This window comes from Nerophis lumbriciformis, linkage group LG17, assembly GCF_033978685.3.
Source record: "Nerophis lumbriciformis linkage group LG17, RoL_Nlum_v2.1, whole genome shotgun sequence".
NCBI lineage: Eukaryota > Metazoa > Chordata > Actinopteri > Syngnathiformes > Syngnathidae > Nerophis > Nerophis lumbriciformis.
Window position 1 is genome coordinate 15,397,475 of NC_084564.2, and position 27,993 is coordinate 15,425,467.

At 39.7% G+C, this 27,993-nt stretch overlaps 1 protein-coding gene across 2 annotated transcripts; it reads left to right on the plus strand.

Annotated features, from left to right (window-relative positions):
- Positions 1 to 80: 80 nt before the first annotated feature.
- On the plus strand, positions 81 to 27,988 carry LOC133614560 (scaffold protein ILK). 2 transcript variants are annotated; one of them, XM_061972613.1, is made up of 13 exons: positions 81 to 231; positions 6,759 to 7,011; positions 17,364 to 17,529; positions 18,180 to 18,275; positions 18,351 to 18,447; positions 18,536 to 18,619; positions 18,745 to 18,830; positions 18,917 to 19,026; positions 19,204 to 19,331; positions 19,457 to 19,578; positions 25,108 to 25,207; positions 25,519 to 25,649; positions 26,970 to 27,988. In XM_061972613.1, exons 2-13 carry the CDS (start codon positions 6,923 to 6,925, stop codon positions 27,117 to 27,119), a joined length of 1,359 nt encoding a protein of 452 aa, XP_061828597.1. In that variant the 5' UTR covers positions 81 to 231; positions 6,759 to 6,922; the 3' UTR covers positions 27,120 to 27,988. The 2 variants fall into 2 exon arrangements, with proteins under 2 accessions (XP_061828597.1, XP_061828598.1); XM_061972614.1 differs by lacking the exons at positions 81 to 231; positions 6,759 to 7,011 and adding an exon at positions 10,836 to 10,994.
- Positions 27,989 to 27,993: the final 5 nt, after the last annotated feature.

Sequence of the window (27,993 nt, forward strand, 5' to 3'; positions counted from 1 at the left end):
ATCCATCCATCCATCCACTTCATTAAAAAGAATCCATGCCCTGAAGGGGTATCGTTAGCTGCAGTGCCTCAGGTCGCCTCTAGGAGGCGTGACGTTTCTTCCTCCTCCGCTGCGGGACCACCACGTCTTTACGGCGGTGAGGGTGTGGACGTAGGCACCGTTCAGACTGCTCGAAGACGCTGGAACGCCGCTATTAACCTCTCCTGCCGCTACTTCATCGCTATATATCCGGTACGTTATCGCGTCTGACTGAATGTATTCCTCCGTTGTGTTTGTTAAACCGCCAAGCTGCTGTTTGCTTTTCATTCTCAATGAGAAACGCTTAAGAATGTTGGTTAGCTTGCTAGCTAGCCAAAGCTGCCAAAATGTCTCTTTTTGTTGCCATTAAGGTGGTTTTCTCAAGCGTAGAGATTTAATATAGTCGTACAATGTGCGGGGACTGGGCGTGTAAAGAACACGCAACAGGATAACGGTAAATATATTGTGGTGTTTTAGTACGAATGTCTGATAGCAGCTTTGCTAAGCAGCTATACAATGATTAAAGTGTATACTACACAATCATAGCACACTTTGCGACTCATTCCACACTTATGTGTGTACTTGAAATAACAACCCGTAACATACAAATCAACTAACGAAGCACTTTTATCAGAGAAATCGCTTGTGTCAGGCTGTCACTAGTCAATCAATCAATCAATCAAAGTGTATTTATATAGCCCTAAATCAGGAGTGTCTCAAAGGGCTGCACAAGCCACAACGACATCCTCGGCTCAGATCCCGCATCAGGGCAAGGAAAAACTCAACCCAATGGGCTACAATGAGAAACCTTGGAGGGAACCGCAGATGTAGGGACCCCGGGCGACCGGTGCAATGGACGTCGAGTGGATCTAGTTAATAGTGTGAGAGTCCAGTCCATAGTGGGGCCAGTCGGAGATCATCTTGAGTGGAGACAAGTCAGCAGCGCAGAGACGTCCCCAACTGATGCAGAGATGAGTGGTCCACCCCGGGTCCCGACTTTGAACAGCTAGCGCATCATCTGTGGTCACCTAATAACCTCTCCACGCAGGAGAGGGGGGCAGAGTAGAAAAGAGACGGCAGATCAACTGGTCTAAAAGGGGTGTCTATTTAAAGGCTAGAGCAGGGGTCACCAACGCGGTGCCTATGGTCACCAGGTAGCCCGTAAGGACCAGATGAGTAGCCCGCTGGCCTGTTCTAAAAATAGCTCAAATAGCAGCACTTACCAGTGAGCTGCCTCTATTTTTTAAATTTTATTTATTTACTAGCAAGCTGGTCTCGCTTTGCTCGACATTTTTAATTCTAAGAGAGACAAAACTCAAATAGAATTTGAAAATCCAAGAAAATATTTTAAAGACTTGGTCTTCACTAACTGACAAAGAAATAGATAACAGATTTGGTGTCCAGTTCAAAGTGTCACATGATTTATTTAAAAATTTGGGAGTTGACTTTTGTATTTTACATGAGTTATTATTTGTACAAACATGGTGCAAAGTAATTCATGATTTGTTAAAAAATGTTAGTGGCTAGCTAGTTAAAATGGGATATTGTGATTTCACAAGACTGTCTTAGAAGTGATCATTTGAAAATGTTCAATTTGAAAAATGTGCACTTAGAGAAAATATAAAAATAAAGTGTTGCATATTGATATTTATCTGTTTCTATATATATTTATTGTGAGAAATCATTAAGATGATCAGTGTTTCCACAAAGATAAATACCATTAATTATTAATAATAACAGAGTTAAAGGTAAATTGAGCAAATTGGCTATTTCTGGCAATTTATTTAAGTGTGTATCAAACTGGTAGCCCCTGCGATGAGGTGGCGACTTGTCCAGGATGTACTCCGCCTTCCGCCCGATTGTAGCTAAGATAGGCTCCAGCGCCCCCCGCGACCTCGAAGGTAATAAGCGGTAGAAAATGGATGGATGGATGGATTAATAATAACACAGTTAAAGGTAAATTGAGCAAATTGGCTATTTCTGGCAATTTATTTAAGTGTGTATCAAACTGGTATCCCCTGCGATGAGGTGGCGACTTGTCCAGGGTGTACTCCGCCTTCCGCCCGATTGTAGCTGAGATAGGCTCCAGCGCCCCCCGCGACCCCAAAGGGAATAAGCGGTAGAAAATGGATGGATGGAAACTGGTAGCCCTTCGCATTAATCAGTACCCAAGAAGTAGCTCTTGGTTTCAAAAAGGTTGGTTACCCCTGGGCCAGAGTATATAAATGAGTTTTAAGATGGGACTTAAATGCTTCTACTGAGGTAGCATCTCTAACTATTCGGGCATTCCAGAGTACTGGAGCCCGAATAGAAAACTCTCTATAGACCCCAGACTTTTTGGGGCTCTGGGAATCACTAATAAGCCGGAGTTCTATTAACGCGAATTACCTTGCCGGGACATATGGTACAATACAATCAGCAAGATACGATGGAGCTAGACCGTGTAGTATGTTATACGTAAGTAGTAAAACCTTAAAGTCGCATCTTAAGTGCACAGGAAGCCAGTGCAGGTGAGCCAGTATAGGCGTAATATGATCAAACTTTCTTGTTCTTGTCAAAAGTCTAGCACAGTGGTTCTTAACCTTGTTGGAGGTACCGAACCCCACCAGTTTCATATGCGCATTCACCGAACCCTTCTTTAGTGAAAAATAAAATGTTTTGTTTTTTTCAAATTCAAGAAAAAGTCATGTTTTTTTACTGGTGCACAAAATGAACCGCGCATGAACATCACCTTGTTCAAAGAACAAAACCAACACAGTGCATGAACTCACAACAAATTACACACCTTACAGACATTACCATGAATTCATTAACGTGGACCTCGACTTAAACAAGTTGAAAAACTTATTCAGGTGTTACCATTTAGTGGTCAATTGTATGTAATATGAACTGTACTGTGTAAACTGTACTGTTTCATATAATGTATTCTCTTCCTTTGCAATCTACTAGTAAAAGTTTCAATCAATCAATCAAAAAACCTGCAAATCAGATGGAAAATTAGAGGGAACATTGTTTGGGGGTATCCATAATACGCCGATAGGTAGAAGTTTTTATTTACACGATAAGTCGGATGTGTCTTTACCTCCGTGGCGGAGGCTCCGCCGAACCCCTTAGGCCAACTCACCGAACCCCTAGGGTTCGATCGAACCGAGGTTAAGAACCACTGGATTTAGCAGCCGCATTTTGTACCAACTGTAATCTTTTAATGCTAGACATAGGGAGGCCCGAAAATAATACGTTAAAATATACGCAATATTATCAAATATGTTCCTGTAAACCTTGCAAATGTGTTCCAACTCCAAATCCAAGTTTGGGTCACAATTCCTCCTTTTGAGGAAGTTGCCTACTGCAAATATTTGTTGTATTTTGTTTGTGGAGACTTTAAAGGCATTTACAAACACCCATTCGGCATCCCGCAAAGTGTTAAAATGAGAAAAGAATATCTGAATTGTGGGATAAAGGGCTGTAAAGACATGCAATTTGTTGCTACTTAGTATTACAACAACAGGTAGCACAGTATGACGCTGTTTTCAATGATAACATTCTTATTTGAAAATAGACGTAGTGATTCTACACCTATTTGTGAGCTTGGCATGTTTAGCTATAACATACAAATCAATCTGGAACCTGCAAATATTTGTTATTTTTAGTTTGGGTCAGGCCTGGGCAATATAGCCTAAAACTTTGTGAAATGACACTGCATACACTGCATCTTACTCTTAGCAAAATTCTTATTTGAATAATGTTCTTTTTAGACCGGATATAAATTGTACTTTTTATAGAATCATTTTCAAAGAACTAAATTGAGAGCTTCCTCTGGGAAGCAATACATCTGTCTTGAATAAAATACTTCTGTAAATAAAAGGGTATATGTTGTACGCAAAAAAATAATCAAGTAAAACTATAGGACTATAGTGTCAGTAAGTGGATAAACATATACATTTTCATTAACACATATTAGCAGTGTGCAGAGCAACTGTTTTAGTCACAGTTCTCCACTGTGCTTCTTTCTCATCATACATGGTATCATCATAAATACTTTGTGTAAATAATTCCACCGCATTAGGCTGATATTTGGGCAGCACGGTGGAAGAGGGGTTAGTGCGTCTGCCTCACAATACGAAGGTCCTGAGTAGTCTTGGGTTCAATCCCAGGCTCGGGATATTTCTGTGTGGAGTTTGCATGTTCTCCCCGTGGCTGCGTGGGTTCCCTCCGGGTACTCCGGCTTCCTCCCACCTCCAAAGACATGCACCTGGGGATAGGTTGATTGGCAACACTAAAAATTGGCCCGAGTGTGTGAATGTGAGTCTGAATGTTGTCTGTCTATTTGTGTTGGCCCTGCGATGAGGTGGCGACTTGTCCAGGGTTTACCCCGCCTTCCGCCCGATTGTAGCTGAGATAGGCTCCAGCGCCCCCACGACCCCAAAGGGAATAAGCGGTAGAAAATGGATGGATGGATGGATAGGCTGATATTTAGCAGAAGGCTCGTTAAGAGTTGCGTTTCAACTGCAGGCTTCCGTTTCAAATGCTGGAATTAGTTTGTTGTGCCGCTGCCTTTTTTAAACACACTTTGCAGCGTTGCAGTCATTTGTTCTACGCCTGTTGCTGCAAAACCAAACTACCGACAACACTTATATTTGGGGAAAACGTCTCGTTCTCGTTAGCGTTTGCATTAGCCATGATTCGCTACATGAGTGAATCTCCCTAAGGAAGTAGGGGGCAGGGCGGAAGCTACGGAAGTTCCTGGGGGAACAAAGTACGCAGGAGAAAAACAATCTATTTGTAATTTTTTTAACAAAAAACTTGAATTTATCGATAAAAGCGATATGTCGCCAAGGCATAGCTTGGGTTGTTATTTTTGTGCGGAAATTGTGGGATAAAGGAGCTCAAAAGATCTTGAACTTGTTACTATTTGGTTGTACATCAACAGGCAACACAGATTGGAGCCCAGATTGATTGTATTTATTAGAAGTGGGAATCTTTGTGCACCTCACCATTTGATTAAAAAAACTATTATTGATACATCTTTATTTTCTGTATATTGATGCAGTTTTCTTTCTTTAGTTTATTTCGAACATGAACACACTTACATCATAATACATCACACAATTTCATATCATTTCATTTTACATCATGCCCGAAAAGGAGTAGGAAGAATCAAAGCTTATTTAATCCTACCCCTTTCCCACTTCAAAGCATTTACAAATATATAGAATCATTTACGGACCTTTTTATATAATAAAATAACATCTATGAATTAGTATACAACAGTTTTGTAATATGTAATTAATTAATTAATTCAGTCATTATTAACATACTGAGATGAAGAATATCTTATTTTCAATAAAGTTGAAAGTATTTCTCATAATTCTTCTTCTTTTTACTCTGTAAGCACTATTATTTTGAACAACTGGATCATATCAGTACAATTTTTAACTTCTTTACTTAATCCATTCCATAATTTAATTCCACATACTGATATGCTAAAAGTTCTAAGTGTTGTTCGTGCATATAAATGTTTTAAATTATTTTTTCCTCTAAGGTTATATTTCTCCTCTTTAGTTGAGATGAATTGTTGTACATTCTTTGGTAGCAGGTTATAGTTTGCTTTGTACATCATTTTAGCTGTTTGCAATTTTACCAAATCACCGAACTTTAATATTTTTGACTTAATAAATAAAGGGTTTGTGTGTTCTCTATATCCAACATTATGTATTATTCCAACTGATCTTTTTTGTAACACGGTTAGCGAATGTAGCGCACATTTGTAGTTATTTCCCCATATTTCTGCACAATAACTCAGATATGGTAACACTAGCGAGCAGTAGAGAATATGAAGTGATTTTTGGCCCAGGACATATTTTGCTTTATTCATTATTTAAATGTTTTTTGCCACCTTATGTTGTATGTTTTGTATATGAGATTTCCAGTTCATTTGATCATCTATTAAATCATCATGTTTTAAAAATGTGTTTTCATAATTTCACTAAATACGCATTCATCACTTGCAACTTTAAAAAGAGAGCATTTGTAATAAGAAACAGTTGAATTAATTCCCATTACATTTATTAAATTAATGAAAATGTGTGCAAAACTGGAACATAAGTGCCCTAAGATAAAGGAGCTGTTGGATCTTTTGGTGAGGGGGCTCGCTGCGGTCAGCCAAATTTTAGAACTGTCTGCATTACTTTCTTTCAATTATTGATTTTTGCTAATCGATTTTACAATCGCTCATGTCTGATTTGCGATGCATCTAAAAATCGATTATTTCGCCCACTTCAAGTATTTGTCTTCCTCCTGCTATTACAAACTCTTCATTTAAAAAAAATATTATTCTGAGTTTTCCTCTGTTAATTAGCTGTAAACTGCCTAATAAAAGCTCTCAAAACAATCTTGATACTTTCATTTTTTTTGGTATTAAGTACCGGTATGCATACTACAAGACAACTTTTTATGTATTTCTATATGTATATTTCCAAATACATCCTGTGAAGTTTTACTCACCAGTCAGCACAATAATGTGTTACTGTTTTTTTGCTGCATTTTTTTATCTAATTAGATTGTGCAGGTGTACCCAATGAATTGTCAACTGGGTGTACCAGGTGTGTTGTGAGTGAGGGTTATGAGTGGCGTTTGTGGGTCCATCCAGTGTTCACCGTTGCTCAATGTTTTTTTGTCATCTTAACAACACAACGCAACTGTATATTTGTTTCCATAACACCTTTTTCTTGTCATTTCAGGGTTGTGTGAGTGCCCACAAAGCTGTGTGATCGTGTCCCTCACTGTCCCAGGTGAGGGACAGATGCACGCCACGCCCCGCGCCGGATAAAACCTACACCCGATCACCCGGCATAACCATCGACTGTCTCAGGTTAAATCTTAGAGCCCCAGTACACCATCCAAGATGGACGACATCTTCACGCAGTGTCGAGAAGGCAATGCGGTAGCCGTCCGCTTGTGGTTGGACAACACAGAGAATGATCTCAACCAGGGGTGAGTGTCACACAAATGACGCTAGGGTCACTCGACTGATGCCCCGCGGGAAAAATCTGGCCTGGGAGTGTCAGGTCGAAAATTGAGTTCATATCGAAACTTAACAGCAGATTCGTAAAACACTGAAGTATTGCCATGTAGATGATCTTTGACTAGTATTTTTGCAGCAGATCTCTAAAGACACTAAAATATTGTCATATATAGGATATTTTACAAGTGTTTTTACAGTAGGTCTTTAAAACCCCCACAGCTTTGACTAGTGTTTCTGCAGCAGATTCATAAAAACACCAGAACATTGTCATGCTGAGGATTTTTTACACTAGGTCTGTAAAACACCAAAAGATTGTCAGATAGAGGATCTCTGATAATTGTTTTTGCAGAAAAATCCCAAAAACACCAGAGGGTTGTCATATAGAGCATCTTTGACTTTAGGTCAGTAAAACGTCATCAAAGCATTGTCATATAGAGGATCTTTGTCTTTAGGACTGCAAAAATACAGAAGCATTGTCACACAGAGGATCTTTGACTCTGGGTCTGAAAAAATACCTCAGTATTGGCTTATAGAGGATATTTAACACTCGGTCTGTAAGAAAACAGAGCATGGTCACATAGAAAAGCTTTGACCCTAGGTCTGTAAAAACACCAAAGCATTATCATACAAAGGATCCTTGACTGTTGCAGAAACATTCTAAAAACCCCGTAGCATTGTCATACAGAGGATCTTTGACTCGAGAGCTGGTAAAACACTATAACATTGTCATATGGAGGAGCTTTGACTATACTAGTCCGTAAATTGTCATATAGAGCAGTGGTCCCCAACCTTTTTGTAACTGCGGACCGGTCAACGGTTGAAAAATTGTCCCACGGACCGGGGTTGGGGTGTTGTTGTTTTTTTTGTCATAAAAAAATACAATCATGTGTGTTTACGGACTGTATCCCTGCAGACTGTATTGATCTGTATTGATATATAATGTAGGAACCAGAAATATTAATAACAGAAAGAAACAAACCTTTTGTGTGAATGAGGAGGGAGGTTTTTTGAGTTGGTGCACTAATTGTAAGTGTATCTTGTGTTTTTATGTTGATTTAATTAAAAAAATAATTTTATTTTATTTTTTATTTTATTTTTTTTTGTAAATTTTTTATTTTATTTTTTATTTATTTTGTATTTTTTTTAAATTGTATTTCTTGTGCGGCCCGGTACCAATCGATCCACGAACCGGTACCGGGCCCGGTGGTTGGATATTTCACTCTCGGGATGTAAAACACTAAAGTATTGTCATATGGAGGAGCTTTGACTATACTAGTTCGTAAAAACACCAGAGCATTGTCATGTAGAGGATCTTTTACTCTCGGTTTGTAAAAACACCAGATCATTGGTATATAGAGGATGAGGAACTTTGATTACTGGTCTGGAATAACACCAGATCATTGTCATACAGACGATCTTTGACTACTGGTCTGTAAAAACATCAGATCATTGTCATACAGAGGATCTTTGACTACTGGTCTGTCAAAACATCAAATCATTGTCATACAGAGGATCTTTGACCAAAGGTCTGTAAAAACACCAAAACATTGTCACGTAGAGGATCTTTGACTATTGGTCTGTAAAAACCCCAGATCATTGTCATTTAGAGGATCTTTGACCCTACTTGTGTAAAAACATTAGACTATTGTCATATAGAGGATCTTGGACGATAAGTCTCTCGTAACAACAGAGCTATGTCAAATAAAGGATTTTTGAATCGTGTTTTTTCAGCAAATTCCTAAAAATAACAGAGCATTGTCATTTGGAAGATTTTTGCCTACAATTTTGCTACAAATTCCCCAAAACACAAAAGCTTTGTCATCTAAAAAATATTAGACTTTTGGACTGTAAAAACATCAATGCATTGTCATATAGAGGACTTTATTCCGTATTTTTCGGATTATAAGTCGCTCCGGAGTATACGTCGCACCGGCTGAAAATGCATATTAAACAAGGAAAAAAACATATATACGTCGCACTCGTGTATAAGTCGCATTTTTGAGGGAAATTTATTTGATAAAATCCAACACCAAGAATAGACATTTGAAAGGCAATTTAAAATAAATAAAGAATAGTGAACAACAGGCTGAATAAGTGTACATTATATGACACATAAATAACCAACTGAGAACGTGCCTGGTATGTTAACGTAACATATTATGGTAAGAGTCATTCAAATAACTATAACATATAGAACATGCTATACGTTTACCAAACAATCTGTCACTCCTGATCGCTAAATCCCATGAAATCTTCTTCCTCGTTGTCGCTCCTGGTATGCGCCATTTTCTTTCTGCTGCTCGATCGCCGTTTTCTGCTGCATATTTCACTACGTCCAGCTTGAAATCTGCAGTATAGGATTTCCTTTTCGGTGGCATTTTTGTTCAGCCCTTGTCAGTTTTTGTAAGTTACCGCCAATGTAGAAATGATTCATTTTAATAGCTACGGCAGTAGCATATAGCAGTTAGCATCCCATGACCCACAATGCACTTCTGCCATGACCCCCCCCCGCCGAAATCTTATTAGTTGACGTGTGTGTGACGATCGCTGACATTTTGCTTCGTCTCTTCCGTGAATGAGCTAAATATTATTATTTGATATTTTACGGTAATGTGTTAATAATTTCACACATAAATCGCTCCGGAGTATACGTCGCACCAACGGCCAAACTATGAAAAAAACTGTGACTTATACTCCGAAAAATACGGTACTTAATTTTTTGCAGTAGGGCCCCTACAAACATGGTAGAGCACTCCTGTCCTATGTAGGACCTTTGACTAGATTGTTTTTGCAGTCAGGCCTTAAAAATAGGAGAGCACTCAAGTCATATAGAATATCTTTAACAAGCTTTTTTGCAGGATGTCCGAAAAAAGAGCAGATGATTTGTGACCAGCATGGATATAACACTTTGGTTTTGATTTAGGCCTTGGTAAAACATTTGGTAAATTAAAAAATATGAAGTAATAGGCAGCCTTGCATATACATTATGCACAAAACAATAATACTTTTTTTAATTATTTTTTTTCTCACCCCCCCATTGTTTACCTGTTTCTTACCTTTTTTGTAAGGGGCGCCGGAAGTTGGCAGACCCGTCAGCGATCTTTTTTCTGTCTCCCTGTAATGTTTGTCTGAATGGGATTGTGCTGAACATTTTAATTTCCCCTCAGAGATTAATAAAGTATTTCTTGATTCTGATTCTGATAATGGAGAGTCAGTGGCACCAATTTAGTGGAATGGTCCTGCTTTTTACTGTTAGTCTGATGTTAGAATTCAGCACAGTTCCTTCACAGTCTTTTGCTCACATGATTAGCAAACTTGAACTTGAACTCTTTGCTGTTTGTTTGTCCCTGGAGAGATGCTGGCCCAGGATTGAACTCATTTCCTTAGAAGCACGTGTTTATATGTCCTGAATGCCAGCAGAACGCTTCAAAAGCGTGACGCCTGCACAGGAAGCTCACTATGCCGGTGCTTAGCCGGGCTCCCAATTAAATTTAGCGTCCGCACGAGATTGTTTAGAGAAACTGAGCCCTTTTCTTGCCGTGACTGACATGTGATTGCTCATTTGAAACATACTGTACTTAAAAGACATTTAGCCGTATTAATTTGTAAATGTAGATCTCTTTTCTCACTATGTGGAAAAGAGGCATGATAATTTTTGGTGTTGTTACTTGCTAAATTAGAGCTGCGGCTAATGCAATCGAATTGAAGCCGCCAACTCATGCATGCTGATGCAATACTTCTCTTTTTTGTCTTTTCTTGCTTGTGCTAATAATCTCCTTGACACAGCAAATCGGGTCTGCAGCAGCAAATGTCTGTGGATGTAATCATGCCCATGGGTGACTTTTCCATTAGCTGATTGCATCATGTCAGCCCCCCTTCAGCTTTTTCTGGCTGATATATCGTCTCTAGCGGTTGGAGCATTTTTCCATCCACGCTGCAGTACTGTGGGACTGTGAGTATGCTTATAACCTTTAAAGGCGTCCAACACCGAGCTTTATTTGAAGTGTTTTGGGAAAAAATGTGCATCTGCTGAAAAGTTACACAAAACATCAGAGTTTCAATTGTGTATTTTGTAACAAAAGACCTCAGTTCAGTGAGCAATAATAACATTTTGTTTTTTGTAATACTTATTTAAAAGAAAAGAGAAGACCATAATAAACACAGAACATAACTTGAATTTAAAGCAGGTAGCGCCTTTTCATTGAATCCTCCATTGCCATATAGTAGACACCGCTTTCTCCATTAAAAGCAGCTTTTGGAAAAATCCATCTTTATATTGCAGCCGGTTTGTGAAGCAGGAATTTTCGAAGTGGTTGGCACACAAAAATAAATATTTCTTCCGAGTTGAAACCACATTGCTGAGAAATGGAAACATTTTTCAGACACTTTTTAGTTCTTCTAATGAGACTGGAGGTGTGCGTAGTGACCTGTGTTGGTTAATACAACAAAAAACAGAGCATTTTCCTTCTCGGGGTCATACTTTGGGCATTTTGTCAGGCAGACTACATACATAATTTAAAAACTGTGAATTTGTGCAACGATCTTAAGGTACATTTTTACCACATATGGATTGTCCGCTGACATCCTTGGTGTGAAAAACATCAGGGTTGTGTAATTTCAAAATGGCTCAATTGGCGGTAATAAGAAGGAAGGCAGGATTGTTTTATAATTATCTCCACAATGCCTCCCGTGGTTTGATTTCAAATTTTTGGGACTTTTGCAGATCCCAAATACACAAAAGCAGGTACCCATAGGTAATAAAAGTTGGTTTTCCATGATCGGTGCCCTTTAATAAAGGGTTTTATGGTAGCAAGTTTGACACTGGACCTTTTTTTTCCCCCACTGATTTGTATAATTAAAGCCACTTCCAATAGTTTAATAAGTCAGAAGTTCCTGCTACCTCCTAAGACTTTATCTCCAAGTCTGAGTCAGTGAGTCAAATACTTCATGGATTGTTTACACCGATGCGTCGCCCCAGTTGAAGCGTACTCGTGGAATGCTGGATCTCCTTACAAGGAATAAGACACAGCAAGCCACCGACTGAGGAGGATTATTACGGCGGGTCGGACTGTAGGAGTTAAGTGTGTCCAGACAGACAACATTAACGTGTGCGTGTGTTTGTGTATCACAGTGACAGGAATGCACATCCCCCTCCTCCAATTATGCTTTTCCCACATTCCTGTCTTTGTGCTTTGCTCCCTCCAAGTTTGTAAGAGTTAATGGTACGTTTTCCCCCTCTTGTTGATATAAAGTCTTCAGCTGCTGCACTCGGGGATTGCGATATGGTATTGCTAACGAGCCAGGAGGCAGCGGTGGCCATCTCTGACCTTTAACGACCCCTCACCGGCTGGATGGCGAGGTGTCTTGCATCAAAGAGAACAGCGAGCGAGCTGTTGCTTCTTGTGTTTCCTTTGGCTTACAGGCTAAATCGCGGACTTAACGCTTGTCTTTATTTAGCTAAAAAAAGCTACCTCCAGTAGCAGGGCAGGCAGAGTTATGTGCTGTTAGGAGCGAAGGCTCCTTGTTTGGGAAGGTGGGAGGTTTACAGGGTGTATAGTGATTTTATATTTAACTCCCTTTGTCAGGGCGGTAGAACACAGACATTTAGTGGTGACCCTAACTCCTGTTGACACTTTTTATGAATGAACTCAAATTGGTGATTTTCCTTTGGGTTGGTCATTTAAAATGTGGTCTGTAGGGGTTATTATATGTAAATAGAAATGCATCATCCTGGATTATGAAGTCATTTTTTGTTTGAAGAGCTGGCGTTGATGTGGAGGGCTCGTTTTCTGGCTTTTGCGTCTGCCAGACTGAGGGCTGTTGGCAGGTGGAAGTGCCTGAAATAAACGACCGCAGCCAGCGAGGAGTGGTCTGAGCCAGCATTGCCTTTGGGGGGTGTGGACCAAGCCTGGCTTTAAAGAGAAAATCCATCCCGTAAAAGTAGAAATATGCATAAGAAAGCAAAGACCTGCTCTCCATCTATCCAGAGTGTCTTACCTAACACATTTGTAGTTCACGTTGTTTAACTTGTCCCTTCATTTAAGACTGAAGATTAATTATATGTCAACAATATGTGGTCTTAAAACTTTTCTTAAGTTGCGTGAAGAATTTAATGGTGCCTTACTGTGCAAAACTGACTGTTTAATGTGAAATGTTTTTTTATGAGCACCAAGCATCATCTCACACACTTGTGAAAGTTGAAGGTTTTAATGATATCGTGAACGAAAAGCCTTCTTCCTCATGGACATTATACCACTTTTGACTAGGGATGCAACGATTATAGACTTTGACAGTACAAATATAGTCTGAGTTATAATCACGGTTTCACCATCATTATGCATTAATTAATTTCAAACAAAAAATTTATAAAATCACATAGACATTCCTTAGAGATTTTGATGTTATTTATTATTGTTGAAACAACATCAATAACATAATACCAGTGCACAAAAAATAAACAAGAAGTATTATTAATAATAAATAAATTACTAAACCAATAATTGTATTATTAATTGAAGACCGACATTAACTTTATTGATCACCTAATAAACTTAAGTGTTATTGTCATAAACTGGTGTTATGTTAGTGTTTTAAATAACAGCACCATTAGTTTATTCAACACATACAGGAAGAAGCGATCTCGAATGTTAAATGGTCCCTAAGCTTAAAAAAGTATTTGCTACACATCATAAAATATACCCATGATGTTTTATCGTTTAGTTTTTTTTCCAGCAAATAGGCTGATGACGTTGCTGTTAAAATGTGACTGTGTTGTTAGCACTGTAATATAGCTAAGCTAGCTAACATCTGTGTAATCCTGTCTCATTTTTATTTTTCTGTCAAGAAATACCAGGGCTTTGTCAAATAAAGGATCTATGACTGGTGTTTTTAAAACCAGTCTTTAAAAATGCCAGCGCTAAGCTATGCTTGTGTCCTTCTGTTCCATTCCTTAATGTTAAATACATAGCATCTATTATGTTAAGATCCTGATAAAGGGTTGTAGTGTGGAATTTTACATTTTAACCGCTTCAGTCAGCTTGCATTGGGGTCACTGCATCCAGCAGCTTTGATTCTTTTTAATCAGCGTTGCTGCCATCTACGGGCCTAGGGAGGAATAATATTGCCTCACACAAGTCAAACATGTTAAGGACTACTGTATATTAAATATAGGCTGAAATTTCACAGATGATATTAGAGACTGAAGCTTTTGAGTTAGCGGCCTCCTTTAAAGTGAATCTGTGGGGATGTGTGCCCTCATAAAGTTGGACTAATTAGTTTTTAGGGTTTGGCCTTTTGGTCAGACAGGAAATGCTCCCCCCTCGATGCACAGATTGGCTTGTGTCGTGGGACTAAGAGGGTCTGTCTGCGTGGGACTTTGAGCCACGAGAGACATGTTAACACAAGCCAGTGAATGGGCGGTGGGGGCGGAGAGTTCAGATTCCTCTATAATGCTCCTTCAGTACTCTGGACACGTTATTGTGCTGTATGCTGACATGTCTTTTGAAAAGATTGTCCAAAAAAGAGTCAGTGGAGAGGATGAGGTAGTGGATAAGAAAATGGTGCAGGGAGGTGACCAAAGCCAGCAGAGAAATGAAAAAAATAACACAAAGCAGATCGAGCGCGTGCTTGTGCAGCCTTACTCATTGTCCTTATAAGGACTGCAGCCAATGATCTAGTTGATGTTTTATGATCCAGCCTGATTGACTCTGCCAGTACGCCATCACTCTTTGGCTGACACAAGCCTGACTGCGCTGCACATGTCACTGACAATGTCACGGAATGAAGACGATAGCTCGTCTCTCCAGTTATTTGCGATTTAATCAATCAAGAGATTTTGGGCTTCTCAAAATAACCACATCTGACGTTGAGCCTTCTAAAAACTCTCAGGTCATCCTGACGCTGTTGAGGGTGTTCGCATTTCTGATTTGACTTTCTGCTCTACACTGCAGTTGACTATGATGTATAGAATGTCCAATTGGACAGCATTTGTGATGAATTGTACATGGAAACTTCCAAACTTCAAAACAAGTTGCTTGATGTTATTTTCCCAGCTGTGTTACCACAGACCTTCAGTGTTATCCAAAGGACTGCAAGCAATTTGTGTGGGGCTGGGCTGTGGGAGCTTGAATACATCATTGTTTAATTTGCATAATTGGTAATGGACGCACAAAAATTGCATTTACGTCCAAGTATTGGGGTCTTTATTATGAACATTATAATCATGCAAGCGATGAATAATTTTAAGATTAATTATGATTAATCAGTCAGTCAGGAAAGTCACTTAGAGCCATTTCAAAGCAGCTTAAGGTCCCAAAAGAAACTGTGCAGACAATTGTTCGTAAGCATAAAGTGCTTGGCACAGTTTTGTCACTGCTACGATCAGGAAGAAAACACAAGCTATCATCTGCTGCTGAGAGAAAATTGGTCAGGATGATCAAGAATCAACCAAAAACCACCAAAAAGCAGGTCTGCAATGACTAGGAAGCTGCTGGAACACAGGTGTCAGTGTCCAAAGTCAAGCGTGTTTTGCATCGCCATGGACTGAGAGGCTACCATGCAAGAAGGAAGCCCTTGTTCCAGAAGCAACACCTTAAGGCTCGTCCAAAGTTTGCTGGTGATCACATGGACAAAGATAAGACTTTCTTGAGGAAAGTTCTGTGGTCAGATGAAACAAAAATTGAACTGTTTGGCCACAATACCCAGCAATATATTTGGAGGAGAAAAGGTGAGGCCTATAATCCGAGGAACACCACGCCTACCGTCAAGCATGGTGGCGGTAGTATAATGCTCTGGGCCTGTTTTGCTACCAATGGAACTGGTGCTTTACAGAGGGACAATGAAAAAGGATAATTACCTCCAAATTCTTCAGGACAACCTAAAATCATCAGCCCGGAGGTTGGGTCTTGGGCACAGTTGGGTGTTCCAAAAGGACAATGACCCCAAACACATGTCAAAAGTGGTAAAGGGATGGCTAAATCAGGCTAGAATTAAGATTTTAGAATGGCCTTCCCAAAGTCCTGACTTAAACCCCATTGAGAACATGTGGACAATGCTGAAGAAACAAGTCCATGTCAGAAAACCAACAAATTTAGCTGAACTGCACCAATTTTGTCAAGAGGAGTGGTCAAAAATTCAACCAGAAGCTTGTGGATGGCTACCAAAAGCGCCTTATTGCAGGGAAATATGCCAAGGGACATGTAAGCAAATATTAACATTGCTGTATGTATACTTTTGACCCAGCAGATTTGCTCACATTTTCAGTAGACCCATAATAAATTCATAAAAGAACCAAACTTCATGAATGTTTTTTGTGACAAACAAGTATGTGCTCCAATCACTCTATCACAAACAAATAAGAGTTGTAGAAATTATTGGAAACTCAAGACAGCCTTGACATTATGTTCTTTACAAGTGATGTAAACTTTTGACCATGACTCTATATATATATACTGTATATATTCAAACATGGTGGAATTGTTTATTACAAAATACTGCAGTAGTAAACAGTAGGGATGCGATACTAACTGGAATTCTACAAGGGACAATCTGCTTTAATTAAAAAAAGAAAAAGTGATATTAATCGAGATCGGATGATAGGAAAAAAATAATTGCGATCATTTTTTTGCCATATCGCCCAGCCTTACTTAAGAGAAGCCATTAATGCTTCAAATGTATCTCTTAAAGCATTACAAAACTCACCTCCGCAATGATGTTTGCGCCGGTAAGAAGCGCAGTTTGTATTTAAAATGTAGCTGAGATAGGCTCCAGCGCCCCCCGCGACCCCGAAGGGAATAAGCGGTAGAAAATGGATGGATGGATGAAGTATTTTACAACAAGAGTATCCACATAAACGTACATAAATATGGAACATTCTTGACAGGTAGCGCCAATTATTTTTGTGGCGGTCCACATTCTTCTATGGCTGGCTGCGTCAAATATATAATGGAGACAACTAACCTCTCACAATGTTTATAAGGAACACACAAACAATGTATTTGCAAAGAAACAGTGGTTCCTACAAGGTACCAACTGGTATAGTTTTGTAATTTCTCTCTGGTTTCCACTATCTGTATAAAGTCATCCACATTTCACCAGAACCGTTTCAGGGTATTTTTTTGCCCGAAGACCAAGACCCAGCTCTGCACGCCAGGGACTAGAAGATCGTGTACACACTGCACATAGTTTTCAGGTGTAAGGGTGCTAAAAAGTGGTAATTTTTTCTGCCTACTTGTACTGTTTGATAATGGCACCCCACAAAGATGGTTACCGTACTGAACTGGAATTTACTTATATACAAATGTCCCCATCTCTCCCACCGTAGGGATGACCACGGCTTCAGTCCTCTTCATTGGGCGTGCAGGGAGGGCCGGTCCAGCGTGGTGGATATGCTCATAATGAGAGGCGCCCGCATCAACGTCATGAACCGCGGAGATGACACGCCCCTACACCTGGCTGCCAGCCACGGACATCGCGACATTGTGGGCAAGGTACATTGGGTCATGTGTACCACTGAGTCGGATGACAACCCTATTGTGTCTAGGTTTCAATCATGTGTAAAACCTCAATTGTCATCAATTGTCCTGTTTGTTTTTGCAGAATGAAAGAAGCCCTTTGTAACATGTTGATATAATGTTGTCCCGGTTTATTACATTTATAATGCAATTCTATTTTTATTGACATACTTCAGTATGGATCATTGTCTTAAAACCTTTGTACACCTTTTGTGTCATTACCTGTTGGCTTGAACTGACATTGTGTCCAAAAAAAAATCCAAGAACAATTTGTTTTTTGTTGTAGTTACGCATGTACGAATTGGCCCTGCTTGTGTAGTTGCGACGTGCAGAGCTCAGCCTGTCTGCAAAAGAAAATGTATTTATTGCAGAACACCGTGCTCTGCCGTCTGCAGCCAAACCTGTCAAAATGTGTCAGGTTTGTGGTATTGTTGGCAGGGCTTGTTAGTCTGAGATGTGCCGGGGTATGGGTTATATCAGCTGCAGGGTGTCGGAATTAGAAATGCTGCTGGCCAGATATGCTGTTTAATATTAGGCATGTCTCACTGGGACGCAGCCACTGTGTGTGCGTGTGTTTGTGTGTACCTGTCTTCTTCCATGTTGAGTTCTTTGTGTTTGTTTTGCAGCTGATTCAGTGCAAAGCAGACACCAATGCAGCCAACGAACACGGGAACACACCACTGCATTATGCTTGCTTCTGGGGCCAAGACTTGGTGGCCGAGGTTAGTGCGCCCCCTTGTGGTGTCAAAGCAGAGGTTTCTCTTAACTGTGCTAAACCACCTGTTTTCTTGACTCAGGATCTGGTGAACAATGGGGCTCAGGTGAGCATCTGTAACAAATATGGGGAAACTCCTCTTGATAAAGCCAAACCTCATCTGCGAGAGCTCCTCAAAGGTATCCCATCACACACCTCTTACTTGTTAGGTCAAGTATCTTTCTTCGGTTTCTTCTCTGGGTGCTCATTTTTTCCCCTTTTGGACAGAAAAGGCTGAGAAGTTGGGACAGAACTTGACTAAAATTCCCTTTAAGGACACCTTTTGGAAAGGAACCACCAGATCTCGACCCCGTAAGTTTACTACTTTTTTTAATATCCCCCCGCAGCAGAATAATGTTTTGCCAATTGCCACATGAATAATTCATTTTTCATTATTTTACTTGTCACTTACACTTCTTTTATTCATGTATTTCCAGGCAACGGCACTTTGAACAAACATGCAGGCATTGACTATAAACAGCTCTCTCTCCTGGCTAGAATAAACGAGAACCAGTCAGGAGAGGTATATTTATACTAATGAGGCAATGTTTATTTATATAAATGTATATATAATTTGAGTGAAATATGACTTAATGTGTTATTATGTAGTTGTGGCAAGGGCGCTGGCAAGGAAACGAGATTGTGGTCAAAGTGTTAAAAGTTCGCGACTGGACCACAAGGAAAAGCAGAGACTTCAATGAGGAATATCCCAAACTCAGGTTTGTTATCGGAAGTCTAATTTTCTCGATGATCTGTGCTCTTATGATCACCCATTTGTCTGTTGTTCAACCAAACTATGTTTGATTTCATTGGGGTTGTCTCACACTCCTGTTGGTGTCAAATCCTGTCTGTGGTCTGTCTTCCTCCTTGTCCTCGTCTTCGCTGCACCACACCAGGATTTTTTCCCACCCAAATGTCCTTCCCATGTTGGGAGCATGTCCGTCTCCTCCCGCCCCTCACCCCATCATCATCACACACTGGATGCCTTATGGCTCCCTCTACAACGTGCTGCATGAGGGCACCAGTGAGTATTTTTCACACATTTATAGTCTCCTGTTGTCCCACACATTGTTTGTTCACTGTCTATTTATGTATATGTCGACGTATCTAAATTTTTTTTTTAACATTTGTATTTGCTCCTTGTGTCAGACTTTGTGGTGGACCAGACGCAGGCAGTGAAGTTTGCGCTGGATATTGCCTGTGGGATGGCCTTCTTGCACACGCTTGAACCAATGATCCCTCGCCACTATCTTAACAGCAAGAGCATCATGGTGAGAAGACATATCTTTGTGCATAATTGTGAACTACTTACACAACTTACCTGTTATTCAACACTGCATTTCACTGTGGTGCAATTTTGCTGCGTGTAGTATAGGGATGGGCATCGAAACCGTGGTGCCAACATAAACGGTTGTAACCAGACTGAAAAATTAAGCGATTGTTTGTATTCCGACACATGACTTCTTCCCGGAAGTGAAAACTAGTGGTGGTCAACCAAGCTAAGATGGCTGTTGTACAGCAAGCAGTGTGCTAACTATCTGAGTACAAAAGAGGCTTAAATATTCCTGTAAAAAGCAGATGCACGCATAAAATTTAACTATGCAATGTAATAGAACCTTATACTTAATCAAAAAAAGATTTGTCGAGTGTTTAAAGAATTACCACATTTTCTGGACCATAGGGCGCTCCGGATTATAAGGCGCACTGCCGATGAGCGGGTCTCTTCAGGTCTTTTTTCATACAAAAGGCGCACGGGATTATAAGGCGCATTAAAGGGGTCATATTATGATTTTTTTCTAAATTTAAAACATTTCCTTGTGGTCTACATAACATATAATGGTGGTTCCTTGGTCAAAATTGTGCATAGATTATTGTTTTACAGACCATTTTCAAGTCGCTTTCTGACAGTCACTTCTGGATGCACCGTTTTGTGAGCGGTCTTAGTAACGTGGCTCACCTTCGACAGCGTCTTCTCCCCGTCATATTTGTTGTAGCGGTGTAGTGTGCAAGGACGGGAGTTGAAGAAGTGACAAAAGATGGAGCTAACTGTTTTAATGACATTCAGACTTTACTTAAATCAACAACGGAGCAGCATCTTCTCATCCGTGGCTCACAACGTCAGAAATGTGTCCCGTGAAAAACCGTCCGACTGGAACTCTCTAATAATTAAAGTTCCTCGGGTGAATTTTGTAAACTCACTACACCGGTAGTTTTTAGTGCTTCCATAGCGAAATATAAGTTAGAACTTTACGCTACTTTATATTAGAAATGGCAACAGCAGAGGGTGAATGCCCCATAACAGGAAGATAGTGAACAAGAAGAAGCTTATCGACTACGGTATCCGCACGGACTACAGTGGCGGACGTGCGTAAATTTTCAGGACTTATGCAGATCTCAAATACACATCAGCAGGTACCAGAAGGCAAGAAAGGTTGGTTTTGCATAATATTGTGAAACAAAACGCCAGCTAATATGTCTGCTAATGGGTGCCAGTTTGCGGTCCTTATACACACACCATAGTAATACTTGTATTTCTGACTACGGTAGCAGTAATTGGCCGACAATCCATCGAGCAGTTCGGCTTCAAAGTCATACTAAAACATTTTGACAGATTTTTGAGTGCCGTGTGTATGTTCTTTATTTTCAATGGAACATTTAAAGTTATGGTGTTTTTTACTGCCGTCATATTGCAGTCTACATGTATCTCTTATGTGTGACTACTTTCTACTGGTCACACTTATCATTACACCGTGTACCGAATAAAATTGCTTCGAAATCGGTAAGCACCACCAGAATTATTCCGTACATTAGGCGCACCGGGTTATAAGGTGCGCTGTCGATTTTTGAGAAAATGAAAGGATTTTAAGTGTGCCTTACAGTCCGAAAAATACGGTATACGTCAGTTGCGTTTCCAGACATATCGAACTACTGTGCTCCAGACACCATTCTACACGGCAAAACAGATGAAAACTTGGAAAAGCATGGAGGTCTACAACTTCTTTGTGTGTAGCTGGGTCAAGGAAATTGGTATCAAGACTCTTCCGGATAAATATGCATCGTTTTTGCTCGGGTAAGGATGCATTTCATGATTTAACTTTGTGTCTAAGCTGCCATGTTTGTTGCTGTTGCACGCGCTGTTTATGAGTAGCGTCCTAAAATAAACAATGTCGATACGGTCACTTGAAACAGCAACTCAACTGTGAAGCTAAAGCTACCAAAAACAATGCCAACACCCGCAACACATTTAATCTGCTTGTGTTGTTGTGAACGACATCATCGATGTAAGATCAATGTACAAACAGGGCAGCAGTCGCAACTTGAGAGGCTCTCTTTTATTTTTTTTTTATTTTTTTTTTTAACAGCCTGAATTCGTCTCCTTACTTGTCAAAGTTTAGAACAACAGTACACTTCCCCCCTTCACAATATTAGCGCTGTGCGCCACATCTGACTGCGCTATCAGTCAATCAATCAATCAAAGTTTATTTATATAGCCCTAAATCACAAGTTTCTCAAAGGGCTGCACAAGGCACAACAACATCCTCGGCTCAGATCCCACATCAGGGCAAGAAAAGTCAACCCAATGGGATACAATGAGAAATCTAACAAAACAAATGTTTCAAAAAAAGAACCTTACAGAAGCACAATGTACTTAAATCAAGCTTAAATGTTTACAAAAAATATACTTTGACTCAAAATATCATTCAACATTTTCCAAAGACGTATTGCACCAATGAATGTGAAGATTTCTTTTTTTTATGACACAAAAAGCACACATTCTACGGTGGTAAAATAAATGTTAGTGTTTTATTATATTGCTATTGTTATTTTAATTTGTTGTTACTATTATTTTTTATTTATTTATTGTAAATTTGTTACTAAGTTATATCTATTGTTCTTTTAAATTATATTTAAAGTTGAGTTTTGGTGGAAAAATTAATTCTCGAATTAATGAATAATCGTGTTAATAATTGTTATTTCAAAATCAATCAAGGTAATTGTAATCATTATTTTCGCCTTAATCGTCCAGCCTTACCACCTGTGCTTGGTGGTGATATCGTACAAGAAATGTCTTGTAAGTAATGCAGCATCCCAACAGAAGCCCACAGAGTCCAATGCTCTTTATAAACATTATTGCCGACCTAAAGACGCCAACAGTAGCCCTCATTACACCGCTGGCCAGTTGCCACAACAACACAGCACTTCCTCATTATGCACCATTGACGGTTACAAAGAGCAAAGTTGCGTTATGAGCATCAATATTACAACACAAAACTCACATTTCTCTATGTTCTGTATTGCTTATTTTTTTTATGTGTTCCTGAGTTATCATTTGATTTATACAATTAAAGCATTTCAATTACTTGTCTATTTAATTTGAATGGCACAAAATTAAGTAAGAATTTAAAAAATGATTTTTTTTTGATTTTTTTTTTTTGTAAAAAATGTGCATTCCATATTTCAAGTACTGGTTCAGGCACTGTTTAAGCACCGGCACTTTTTTTCAAGTACCGGTTTGCTATTAGTATCGGTTAAAATGTAAATGATACCCATCATACTGTCCTGTACTAGGTTTACGCAAGAGTTTCATTCCCACATCAGTAGAGTTTTCGCATAATACACAGAACGCATAAAGGACATACAAAATACAGTAATAAGGAGATAAAATACAATAATCAAACAAAACGGCTAAAAAAAGAGTTAACAATCTCTAGTTTTATCCCTGTTGATTATGATTGTCTTGCACACTAGAAGGAGTGTTGCAATGGAAAGTTATTGGGAGGAGGAAGTCTCAATAATGGAGAAGATCCTTTCATATGTCCAAAGATACCATCTTTATTCTTGTTGATGGTTGTCGTTTGAGCCGCTTAGAGTAGCCAATTTGAACTTTCTTTGACTGCTGCCCCGCAAGTCTTGTGCTTAGGAGACACAATGGGGTTTAAAGTTAAAAAGTTCACTAAAAAGAACAAAAATCGGTTTCGGACCATTTTAGGAATATGTGTGTTTACTGTAAATGCTGTAATTATAGCCAAAGTGTTTATTTACCTAAACTGCAAAGAGGACAGGGTGTTAAGGCATGTGAAATGTGAAAACTTAATATACCGTATATAGCAACTTATTTTACCAACATTTTAAAGTGCATGCAGAGATAGATAAAGCTAATGGATGCTGACCACTCATACTTTATTGCAACTATTGCTATTCTGTGCTGTTAACAACAAAATGACATCTGGAGTTTGCTTGCATCCACAGCCGTTAACGCCAGTGTTTTTTGACCCTGGGTAATTAGAGACCCCAACAGTTATTCACATTGTTGATCACACACCCGGTGACTATAGGAGACGTGGTGCTTGATGGATAAAAGACATGCTTGGAAGAAGCCCATCATCATTTTGCAAAAAGATTTTTAGAAAAGAGTGGAATTTGTTTGAACTGTATCTCCATATTTTCTTCTATGTTCCACTCTCCTCATTGTATGTGTAATGTCCTGATACTTTTGTCCATGTAGTGCATGGGTGTCAAACTCTGGCCCGCGGGCCAAATTTGGCCCGCCGTGTAATTTCACTTGGCCCTTGAGGCGATATCAAATTAATACTAGAGCTGGCCCGCCGAATGTATTCAGCGGCGGTGCCGCGGTAACACCGCATTCACCGCTAATGTTCACCGCTAATTCTCATACTTGCCAACCCTCCCGAGAGACTCTCAAATTGCAGTGCCCCTCCCAAAAATCGTCACGTCCGCTTTTCACCCAGTCCAGCAAATGCTGGCCCAGTCACATAATATGTGTGGCATCAGCACGCACACACACGTCAATGCAACGCATACTTGGCCAACAGCGATACAGGTTACACTGACGGTGCCCGTATAGATAACTTTAACACTGTTAGAAATGTGCGCCACATTGTGAATCCACACCAAACAAGAATGACAAACACATTTCGGGAGAACATCCGCACCGTAACACAACATAAACACAACAAAACAAATACCCAGAATCCCATGCAGCCCTAACTCTTCCGGGCTGCAATATACACCCCCGCTACCACCAAACCCCGCCCCCCAACCTCGCCCGCCTCAACCGACGCACGGAGGGGGGTGATCGGGCCGGCACGTTGTTGGAATGGATGAAAAGCAGACGTGACGACAGCTCGTGGAGGACGATAAACGCAGTGCTTTTAAAGCACGCCCCCAAGACTGTGGTCCGGGTGGACTACGAGGTATAATGACTGATGAGCAACTTTGTTCGATAATGAAAGATGCCTCAGCTCAAAGCCTGAGCCCTGACATTAATGAACTAGCATCCAAGAAAATATGTCAGGTATCTGGCTTGGGCACATCAGATTAGATCAGTGTGTTGCAAACGGAGCAGTTTAAAGTCCTGAATGGTTGGTTTATTCATTGTTATTTTATTTTCTAATTTATTAGCCTGTGGAAAAAGTTAATGTTGATATTTACCTCAGAAGGCTGCAAATAGAAAAGAGGTATTAAATTTTTATTTAAATTGTATTTGATATGCCATTGATATGTTTTAATTATTATTATTATTATTATTTGAAACTCGATTTTGCATGTCACTATAAAGTTATATAAGCATTGCTTGTTCAATATTCAATGCAAAACTTGTTTGGGTCGCTATTAAAAGGTTAATTTGTTCAACCTTGGCCCGCGGCTTTGTTCAGTTTTAAATTTTGGCCCACTCGGTATTTGAGTTTGACACCCCTGATGTAGTGTATTGAATGTCCTGTGAGAATGCAGTGTCCCATCCACTCAAGAGTGACATCTTTATCCTGGTGTCTCCACAGATAGATGAAGACATGACTGCTAGGATCAGCATGGCAGACGTCAAGTTCTCCTTTCAGTGTCCCGGCAGGATGTACTCGCCCGCTTGGGTCGCCCCTGAGGGTACGTGTCAATGATACCGCACAGATCTATCAGGACAGCTGGAGTGAGAATGATGCCGTCGGAGAGGGTGGGGGACTCTGTTGAGAAAATGTTATCTCCGTCTGATTTTCCCAAGAGATGCACATGTCTTATCTAAACTGATTAGAAAGGAGGCAAACTGGAAATGAGATTAGAATAATGCTTTGATAAGACACAGATGCAAAAAAATGGAATTGTTGTGTGAAATGTGGCGTTTCTGGAAAGAGCTGGAGTTACTTCAGCGTGTTTCCGTTTGTTTCTAACTGCTCGTGCTTGCTCTGGTTGGTTGTCAGCCCTGCAGAAGAAGCCAGAGGAGATCAACCGGCGGTCAGCAGACATGTGGAGCTTCGCTGTGCTGCTGTGGGAGCTGGTGACCAGGGAGGTTCCCTTTGCAGACCTTTCCAACATGGAGATTGGCATGAAGGTTAGCAAAGTGGCACCTTTTCACATTTCTTTTTCATTGTGTCTTTTTAAACTCCAGCACAATAGATTTGAAATGGAAACAATCAAGACTGCTTTGATTTTAGGAGGTTTTACAGAAAACTCTTTGTTTTTGCAGTTGGTGCTAAAAACAAAACAGAATGCTCCTGTCACACAAAGGATCATTGACTAGTGTTTTTGCAGTAGGTCCTTAAAAAGAGCAGTGTTCTCCTGTTACATAGAGTATATTTAAACTGCATTTTTGCAGTAGGTCCATACAAACAGCAGGGTTCTGTTACATCGAGTATCTTTATTGCATTTTTGTGGAAGGTCCATAAAAAGAGCAAAGTTCTCCTGTTACATTGAGTATCTTTAAACTGCACTTTTGCATTAGGTCCCTAAAACATGAGTGTTTTCCTGTTACATAGAGTATCTTTTAAACTGCATTTTTACAGTAGGTCTTTAGAAACAGCTGTGTTTTCCATAGACATACATAGTTTTCCTGTTACACAGAGTATCTTTAAACTGCATTTTTGCAGTAGGTCCATAAAACAGCAAGGTTCTCCTGTTACATCGAGTATCTTTAAACTGCACTTTTGGTCCCTAAAACAGCAGTGTTTTCCTGTTACATACAGAATTTTTACTGCATTTTTGCAGTAAGTCCTTGAAAAGAGCAACACTCTCCTGTTACAGTACATAAAGTATCTTTAAACTGTGTTTTTGCAGTGGGTCCATAAAAACAGCAGCATTCTCATTTTACATTTATGCTTTATTTGTTTTTTTGTCAAGCTTAGATGGGCTGTGACTTAAAGTTTAATCATTGCTTTGTAGATACACTGAGATTAAGTCTAAATTCATTGTGTTCTTCATGGTGTTTTTGAAACTGCACCATTTTTTTCCTCAGAATGTTTAACTAACTTTTGAAGTGTTTTGTCAAGAGGATTATTGGTGATATGTAATTTTTCAGAATGTGCTTGTTCTATTTTGGGCCGAAGTAAAACAACAATAACAATCTGAAGTTGTCATAGTTGTATTTTTAAGTTATTATGCCATGATTTTATCCATCCGCACCACGTGGGAATAGATTTTGCTCCCCTCTGAGCTAAAATGAGTTTGACAGCCCTGCTTTAAATACAGCTACTGCCATCTTGTGGCGTTAAAGACTACATTGTTAGGTTACCTACAGCCACAGCTTTTAATGCCAGCGTATATGACCTTGCACAAATTACAGACTTTTGCGATTATCTGCTATTGTAGGTCAACTTTTTTACACTTTGTTAAACGCCTTTACCAGCCACACTTACCCTGGTCTGTTATCGTTCAGGTGGCCTTAGAGGGCTTGAGGCCCACCATTCCTCCCGGCATCTCCCCCCACATCTGCAAGCTGATGAAGATTTGCATGAACGAGGACCCGGCCAAGAGGCCCAAATTTGACATGATTGTGCCCATTCTGGACAAAATGCAGGACAAGTGAAACAAAGAAAGCCTCTCCATTTGTAGTGGACATCTTAGCGCGGATGTTGGCGCTTGCCAGTATTGCCTTAAACAATTTTTTTCCTTACCGCAGCATTGAGCACCAGCTTCTCCTGTATTTTCTGTTTCATTGTGGGAGTTTTTCCCCATCCTCATTGCTGATGCAATCTCCTCAAAAGCTCAGCAGGACTGTCCATCATGTTGACTGTAATCATAGGAGGACTGAATATATAACCTGCAGAGGGCAGTACCAGGCATCGCCTCAGTGAGTTTTATTTGGAAGTGAATGGTGTATTTACGCTGGAAACTTCTGCAGTATAACTTTCTTTTCCAGACGTGTCAGCATTTCTTGTGTGACTTGTAAGGCTGTCCAATCCAAACTATTTTCTGTACACTTAATAACAGAATATTTATCTGCGCCTTTTTTCGTTTTAAATCTAAAGCCACTATTTTTACCTCACGTCACATTTATTAAAAAGAATACTGCAAATGTGCTTTTGTAAAATAACATTGAAGTCTCTTAGCTGTACAACATCAATTCAAAAGTGCCTGGGATGAGACACGAGTGTTCTTTTATGTTGAATTGTAGCAAACAATACCCTGTATCATACTGTAAATCAACACATCATTGTTTCACGGTGTTTTATAATCATACTTTCTGTCTTTTACAGCTTCTTTTTCTTACGTATGATCATTTCCCACTCATCTATCTCAATTCATTGTTTCTGTGCCTCCACTAGCTTTGCTTGCTTGTGTCCAATCACAGGTTGTTGAAGCCAAACTCTAAAGCAACCCATACAAATGTATTTATATATATATATATATACATATATATATAAAGTATATTAAAAAGGAAACGTGTTGATTCTCTGTCT

Excerpts from the sequence above, each read along its gene's own strand:
- LOC133614560 (XM_061972613.1), top strand. The coding sequence starts at position 6,923 with ATGGACGACATCTTCACGCAGTGTCGAGAAGGCAATGCGGTAGCCGTC. Across the intron at positions 17,530-18,179 it reads ATCGCGACATTGTGGGCAAG|CTGATTCAGTGCAAAGCAGA; the intron begins GTACATTGGGTC and ends TTTGTTTTGCAG. Across the intron at positions 19,027-19,203 it reads GAGGAATATCCCAAACTCAG|GATTTTTTCCCACCCAAATG; the intron begins GTTTGTTATCGG and ends GCACCACACCAG.